An 8,805-nucleotide genomic window follows, 5' to 3' on the forward strand; every position below is an offset into this window, starting at 1 on the left:
TGCCAGTTTTTTTCCCAATAGATTCATTTTTTTCTATTGACTTTCATTGACAGTAAGGTTTCCTCATGGATAAACCTGAGTGCTTTGTGAGTGGGCTTGGGAACAAAGGTGAAGGCATGCGTTGATTTGGAAGCTTTTACTAACCAGTGACTCTACTTGACTCGCCTCAACAACATTTTGACTTGACACGACCCGACCCGACCTCGTGACTCGAATCGACTTGACTTGCCCACAACAGGTAACAATCGAGACATAGACTTCATATTGGTATTGACGGGTCAGATCGGTCATGCACTGCGCCTCGCATTCAAGTAGGGGGCCGCCCATATCAAGAGGAGCTAGGCACAAACACACGCATGCAGCGATCTAACGCCGGATTTCTGTTGAAAACGTACGAAAGCTGTACGGCATACAAACAGGAAAGATTGTCTCTGGAGTGATTTGTTCGAGGACTCAAGGTAATTATTATATTTTTCGTACCATGCATGCATTTTGAAACGTGAAAAATCAGTGGGAGAACTTAGGCGCTACTGCATTGGCATCATAGTTTGCAATATTTACGTACAATAAATGCTAAGTGCACTTTTTTTTTTTGCTTTTAACCAATAATCGAGAGTGTTTTATGTCCATATCCATAAAGAATTTAAGCATTTATTCACAAGAATTTTCACCGGAAAAGCTCTGTTTACATAAGGCGGCCGTTAGCTACATTCACTAACAGACTAGCATTGTACTTCAACGTATGTACGTAAAACAACTGCTAACTGCATGTTTTTTTTTTTTTCTTTTAATCAAGAATCGAGACCGGTTTACGTCCATATCTATTTAAAAAATTCAGGGATTTTAGCATTTATTCACAAGAGTTTTCACTGGAAAAGCTCTGTTTACAAAAGGTGGCCGCTAGCTACATTTACTAACAGACTAGCATTGTACTTCGACATATTTACGTAAAATAAATGCTACCTGCACGTGATTTTTTTTTTTTTGCTTTTAACCAAGAATCGAGACTGTTTGACGACAATATCCATAAGGAATTTGGGGATTTAAGCATTTATTCACAAGAATTTTCACCGGAAAAGCTCTGTTTACATAAAGCGGGCGCTAGCTACATTCACTAACTGCCTAGCATTTTACTTTGACATATAGGCTCCAGCACCTCCGCGACCCTCATGAGGAAAAGCGGCATGGAAAATGAATGAATGAATGAATATTTACGTAAAATAAATGCTGACTACACGTTTTTTGTGTGTGTTTGTTTTTAACCAAGAATCGATACTGTTTTACATCCATAGCTATAAAGAATTCAGAGATTTAAGCATTTATTCATAAGCATTTTCACCGGAAAAGCTCTGTTTACAAAAGGAGGCCGCTAGCTACATTTAGTAACAGACTAGCATTGTACTTCAACATATTTACGTAAAATAAATGCTAACTGCACGTTTTTGGTTTTTTTTGCTTTCAATCAAGAATCGAGACTGTTTTACATCCATATCTATACAGAATTCGGGGATTTAAGCCTTTGTTCACAAGAATTTTCAATGAAAAAAGCTCTTTGTGATTCCACTCGGTCAGCTTTGATAGCCTCGCCAGCAATGCGGGCCGCCTATTTATCGGCTCCGCGCCCCATGTCAATACATTAGGAAGTCTATGCTTGAGACTTGCATGTGACTCGGATCACAGGGTTTACTCATAAATTTTTATGTTCTTAGGGTAAACTTCCATTTTACGACGGAATTTTCAAACAATTGTCAGAGGCACTTTGACCCAGAAATAACCATTTCAAACAAAATGGCTGCCTCTAAGGCATGGTGTCTTTTCTTGTGGGGTCTACTCATAATTGACATCCCCTACAAAATCTCATGTTGCCTAGGGAAACTGAATTTTGCCAAAACCGCCTTTAAAATTGTAATCTAGATAGTTCTCTGATGAACAGAGATGTTCTCACTTGCTTACCTCCCGCGTCCTGCAGGAGAGGGAGCGTCCCACTCTGGCACGGGCCCAGAGCAGACCGTCGGACCCTGGGAGGAAGGCAGCTGTGGTTTATAATGGGGGGGCGGCGTGACAGATGGAGGTGACAGCGAGGTGTACTCATTCACTAACTCTTAGGATGAAGGTGACGTGCTGCAGATGGCTCAGTAGCTCTATCTGTTTTATAGTCTGGGAAATAGCTTAACTTAGCATCAATAGGAACCACATTGTGATACTATGTTGATTCCAATGATAGCCAATCAATCAAATCAAGTGTAATACATCAGCAAGAAAGAACAATAAAACTTGTAAACCATTGAAAAAGCAAGCAAACAGTGGTGCCGCCGCTGCCAGGGCGAAACCACGCCCCTTCCTGCCATACTACGCTAGTCACGACGCTACTCACTGCTTGCTACGCTACCGACTAGTCGCTACACTATGAGCTACCCTGGCGTCTGGTGTGTTGTTACGTGGCCGTGGGCGTTTTGCCGCGCGCTGACACAGCAGCATTGTGTTCCTATTGATTTGTTCTGTGCACACAACGATGCAACTGGTGGGAATCAAACACACGGCCTCGGGTCACACCACCGCAACACTCACACAAAAAGGCCGCCAAGAACCCCATTTATTGATTTGGATTCTGGGCCAATGCAAGCGGACGAGTCTTTTGGTCACTCAACCAATTTTCAACAATGTCTGAACACATTATTAAAGTTAACATTGGCTGCCAAAGACGGCGAGAGACGTCAAATCTGATTCTCTCAAACGGCTGGATGTGAAGAATCATGTTTCAATGATTTTAGCCCCTTTCACATATACATGAACAGCTTTTGAATCCCAGGATTTAAACGGGCAGGCCTTGTATGTGAAAGCAATTTCCCGGGTCGACTGACACAGAGATTATGCGGACATTTAACGGGTCGTGTTTTAGTATATGACAGAAAACACTTAGGTGACTTGAAGTTCCGCTCTGAGACTCCCAATTTGTCCAAATTTCAAAATTGTCCGATTTGCACGTGATACATACATCATTGGAAAGCTTAAAATGACAATTTTCTGGGGGAAGAAAATTTTTGAACAGGAGGGCATTTTAAAAAATATATATGGCGGAAAACACAGACAAGACTGAAAAAGCAGTTTCTGTTCTTGCACCCCTCTTTAAAATAATCTGCTGTATTTTAAGCCAAAAGAACTGTTGTGTTTGATAGAACAATATGTCTATATGCTGCCATAGCAGATTCATGGCGCATTAAGCCCCCGAACTTTTTTAAATTTGTCCGTTTTACCCTGGAAACCCCCGTTTACAGACGTCGCGCAACCGCTTTTGTTTCAACCCAGCCATAAAACGAAGGTAATTAATTATATTTATTATTCTAAATGTCTGTCATTTTTAGCTTAGAATCATTAATTGATGTCTCATATTTCGCTTTAAAAAAAAACACTTAAAAAAATTATTCACTCACATATTTTAAACTTTTAAACAAATAATGTCACAATGAAAAAAATGGTGTCTGTAAAAAAGTCACGGATATCTACCTCATAACTATCTCTTAATTGTATTATTTTTGTTACTGTCGCATTTTCCCCAATATTTCAGATGATAAATAATCAATCCAAACAAAGAAAAAAAAAAAAAAACGTTTAAAAGGGTAAATATATGAAAAATAAAATTTAACCACTCCTTGATTTCTGCGATTTCTGCATCGCAACCCTTGTTATATTACCATGTTTCACCCATAAAATCCCCCAAAAATCCAGCTGTGTCTTGACACTCACTGATACATGCTACATGGAGTTTTGGGATCGAAACAAGGTAAGTACGCGATAGTATCTCGTCAAAGTCATGGTGTCTGTAATTCTGCTCTCGCGTGTTCTCACCTCCAGATAGGGTTTTGCTGTTTAAAAAACTTTTTTTATTTCTTTTTTTTTAAATGCCCTCTTGTTCAAATTTTTTCTTCCCCCAGAAAATTGAGATTTTAAGCTTCCCAATGATGTATCACACATGCATATCGGACAATTTTGAAAGTTGGCCAAATTGGGGATCTCAAAGCGGAACCTCAAGTCACCTGAGTGTTTTCCGATATATATTTTTTAAACAGCAAAACCCTAACTGGAGGTGAGAGCACACGACAGCAGAATTAAAGACGCCATGATTTTAACGAGATATTATTGCGTACTCACCTTGTTTCGATCCAAAACCTCCATATAGTATGTATCATCGAGGCTCAAGATACAGATGTGAATGGCCACAGCTGGATTTTTTCTGGATTTTATGGGTGAAACATGGTAATATAACAAGGGTTGCAATGCAAAAATCGCAGAAGTCAAGGAGTAATCGAGATTTTCATTTTCATATATTTACCCCTTTAAACTGTTCTTTTTAATTTTTTTTCTTTGTTTGGATCGATTATTTATCATCTAAAATATTGGGGACAAATAAATTAGACTGTTATTGCACATTTTTTGGGTCTTCAGATCTTGAATTGATCTTGAATTCATGATTGACAGCTGTTTTGAGATACAACACTATTGCACCTAGGGTTGTTCCGATCATGTTTTTTTGCTCCCAATCCGATCCCGATCGTTTTAGTTTGAGTATCTGCCGATCCCAATATTTCCCGATCCGATTGCTTTTTTTTGCTCCCGATTCAATTCCAATCATTCCCGATAATTTTTCCCGATCATATACATTTTGGCAACGCATTAAGAAGAAAATGAATAAAACTCGGACGAATATATACATTTAACATACAGTACATAAGTACTGTATTTGTTTATTATGACAATAAATCCTCAAGATGGCATTTACATTATTAACATTCTTTCTGTGAGAGGGATCCACGGATAGAAAGACTTGTAATTCTTAAAGGATAAATGTGACTTTGTATATTGTGACTAAATATTGCCATCTAGTGTATTTGTTGAGCTTTCAGTAAATGATACTGTAGCCATTTAACTGTTCTGCCCAAATGCATGATGGGAAGTGCAACCCTGACTGTGCGTAGTGGCACCAATTGATATATCTTCTCTGCGTTGGGAAGTAACATAGGGTGTTAAGAATCAGCTACTACTTTTCTTCCCCACATTGCTTCCCACGATATTTATAATTGTTGAGAGAGGGATTGTAAGGCTTTAGCCATTTAAAAAAAGGCACTAAAGACTGCCAAAGTTCACTCTACTCAATTTACGCTGCCTTATAGTTCTATATATAGGTAAAACGGTGCCATTATAGATTGAATGCGACAATGCATGAGTGGGTCGTGCAGCGCATGCGTTAATTGCGTTAAATATTTTAACATGATTATTTTTTTAAAAATTAATTACCGCCGTTAACGCAATAAATTTGATAGCCATACTTTAAGCCAAAACTAAAGACTCTGGATGGGTGTAAGATATTTTGTCTGTAACGTTAAATACAATTAGAAAACGATTTAATTTTAAAAAATATATATAGTGTATATTTTAAAAAAGGCATGTCCGATATTTTTTTTGCCGATTTCGATACTTCCGATCGATCGGGACATCTTTAATTGCTCCAAATCCACCCTTCTTTATTTTCCGGGGGCATAGATGGCATTCAACAGGATCCAACATATCAGATGAAAATTCAGTACAACCTTCGAGGATAAAAGTACAAGAAATATGATACAATTCCAAAATTATCAATATCAAATCATTTTCCCCATTGAAAAGAATGGAAACGCAATTAATCCGTTCCAGCCACTCGCTTTAAACAGTGAAAGTATTTATTTTTTTCAATTTGGAAAAAAAGAACTCAATAGGAAGTACATTTTAACATTTCTGATCTACTTTGTATTATGTGTTATGTAATGTATATTATATTTGTGGCCGTTGAGCAGTTTGCTGCTACAACACTCGCGTCTCAAGATTTAGGCGAAAAACTGGAAAGGCTTGCAACTCGAGGTCATACGCAGATTCAGGAGGGGCCGAGGGGGCATAGCCCTCCTGGTGGCCGAAAATATCATTGCATGTAATTGACTTTCCTATATATGAATTTAAAATTAAGACTTTGCCGGTAAAATGTTCTCTATAAAAGGTGTAAAGCAATAAAACCACCAACAAAAATGAATGAAATGACCAAAAAAAATATTTTTATAATGGGTCAAAATTAATTTTCAAACAGATCATGTGACTGGCACCTTAGAGACGGTCATTTGCTTTGCTTAGTCAAAACCTGTTTGAGAACAGAAGAAACAAGATGGATATATGCAATTTTTTAAACCTAAGCTTTCAAAAGCGACAGCAACTACTGAGCGAGAACAAAGGATTGAAGAAAGACAGAGCCACAACCTGGTGTAACATATTCAATGGGCGACGTCCTTGGCCAAAAGCATAGCTGTCCTAAGCAGCCTGATTAAAAATTCCCCTAAAAATGATGGGGGAAAAAACGCTCACTTTCAATGTATGATTATAAATATTCCTGGCTGGAATATTCAGTCAAAAAGGATGCCATCTCCTGTTTTGCCTGCCGCCATTTTCAAACTCACCACGGTGAGGATTTGTTTTGCAAGAGTGTGAGTGACTGGGAAAAACTTGGCATTAAATTGGATATCTCAGCAGAAGGCAGAAATCGACGTCTACTTCTCTGCAGAAAAACACACACGAAGCTGAGATGCCTGTATTTACGAGCATGGGCTAAGCTACTAACCGAGCATATATATATCTTGTAAGTTAATTTTATTGCTGGCACCACATTTCGGGGTCATCAACATATTTTGCCCCCCATGCCAGGGGCACTTAGCCTGCGATGGTACTCGGTGACCTTTTTTTAACATGAACCCCAGTAGGAAACTTCTCCCAAGTTGTGGAGTCTCTGCCAAAATGTTCTGGGTCCTTACCTTCCAGACAGCAGGTCCTCCAGAGTCCCGAGTGCGTCATGACCTCTTCGTTCTTCTTGCTGGTCTCGTTGTCGTTGGCGCTTTTGCTCCTGCAGACCCCTCGCGAGTAGAGCCAGTAGTCGGTGCCCACCGCGATGGTCATGAGGCTGAAGGCCGCGAAGGCGCCCACCGTGGTCAGCAGCATCTGCACTCCGCGCTCGAACAGGCCCATGTTTCCGCATTCCATGAAAGGGGGACCCCCTTTCCGCTTGATGTACAGGAAGTAAATATTTGACGGAGTGCGGGACCTCAGCCAGGCGGAAAAGGAGGAGGACAGGGACGAGGGGCGAGGAGGAGGAAGAGGACGGCGTGGAGGAGCCAGGAGCCTTATGGTTGCGTTTGGATGAGGACCAGCCAACAGAAAAAGATGGAAATCCTCGCTCTGGTCTTTCTGTCTTTTCAAATAAAAAAAGGAAGAAGCACTTTGTGCGGCCAACCTGTTCCTATGCTTACACACACGTCAATAAATCACCATTCAAATGCTGCACCTTCTCGCAATCAAAGCAAAAAGGAAGAAACGTGGGATTTTCAACGTTCCAAAACAGCCCACTCAAAGCCAAAACGCATTCATTGCAAAGGAAAAAATAATCGCGATCATCTCAATCAAACGATTTGCCTTTTTCCGAAAATTCTGGTCCTCCGTTTCCATATGGAGCTCTCCTAGAGCCGGACCGAGGCTTCTTTCCGCCTGGAGTGGGGGTCTGCGCTCACCACGCGGGGGGCGTCCGGACAGCCGAGCCGACCATCACTCGACATGCGGCGGGCGAGAGGCGCGCGACGAGTCGCTGGCGGGAGCGTTGTTTCTCCTCGATGCTGCTCCGGCCGAACCTGGGTCGAGCCGGTTCTGATCCAAAGTCTCCTGGTGCGTACTGGGAGGGCGCATGGATGCCTCCTCCTCCGCCTTTCTCAGGGGAAAGATGTCACGATGGAGAACACATGGATGCTCGTCGGTATGCAGCCCGAGCTCCTCCGCTGCTTTTAAGAGGCCCACGGTGGTCGTGCGCGCGCGCGCTATGCAGCAGCAATGGTGGCTCCGCTAGGATGTTACACCAACATTTTTAATTGGCTTGGAGCGAGGGGAGGGGGTGGCGTGCGTGTATGTGTGTAGGAGTCTCTCTCTCTCTCTCCCCCCTCCCAGGGTTAATATTGCGTTTTAGTTGCAGGTTCGAGTGTATTTCCGGTTTGGTGTCCTACATTGGCCAATCAGAACCGCGCTGGGAGAGAAAAAAATTAAGTCATGTTTGATTGCAAGATTTAATCAAAGTGTTAATTGACACATAAGTGGAAATGAAAGAATATTTCGAAAAGTGATATAGTTAACTGGACGGTGGTGCCATCTTGTGGACAAGTATATCAACTACAGCAAAGGTGTCAGAATGGTAAATGGTGTGACACTTGTATAGCGCCTTTCCACCTTTTTAAGGCCAAGAAACGAGTCGATATAGTACTGTACATGCAGACACAGTGCAGTATTTTCCCCTTTCTCCTTGGTTTCATATTACACTGCTGGCCAAAAGTATTGGTACCTCTGCAATTCTGTCAGATAATGCTCAATTTCTCCCAGAAAATGATTGCAATTACAAATGCTTTGGTAGTAATATCTCCATTTATTTTGCTTGCAATGAGAAAACACAAAAGAGAATGAAAAAACAATTAAATCATGATCATTTTACACCAAACTCCAAAAATGGGCCAGACAAAAGTATTGGCACACTTTGAAAAATCACGTGATCCTCTTCTGATTAGTGTAATTAAGATCACCTGTTACCTACCTGTGGCACATAGGTGGTGGCAATAACTAAATGCTTTTTGCAGCCAGTTAAAATGTATTAAAGTTGACTCAACCTCTGTCAAGTGTCCTTGTGTGTACCACATTGAGCATGGAGAAAAGAAAGAAGACTATAGAACTGTCTGAGACTTGAGAACCAAAATTGCGAGG

General features: G+C 40.9%; 1 protein-coding gene across 1 annotated transcript in view; it reads right to left on the reverse strand.

Moving 5' to 3' along the window:
• cacng2a (calcium channel, voltage-dependent, gamma subunit 2a) overlaps positions 1-7,908 on the reverse strand; it is a 93,122-nt gene extending 85,214 nt beyond the window's left edge. Inside the window, exon 1 of the mRNA XM_057817341.1 lies at positions 6,828-7,908. Within this exon, the coding sequence (XP_057673324.1) occupies positions 6,828-7,053 (226 nt within the window). The 5' untranslated portion in view covers positions 7,054-7,908. The remainder of the gene's footprint in view (positions 1-6,827) is intronic.
• Between the last annotated feature and the right edge of the window lie 897 nt (positions 7,909-8,805).

The sequence above is a fragment of the Corythoichthys intestinalis genome, chromosome 16, assembly GCF_030265065.1.
Source record: "Corythoichthys intestinalis isolate RoL2023-P3 chromosome 16, ASM3026506v1, whole genome shotgun sequence".
Classification (NCBI taxonomy): domain Eukaryota; kingdom Metazoa; phylum Chordata; class Actinopteri; order Syngnathiformes; family Syngnathidae; genus Corythoichthys; species Corythoichthys intestinalis.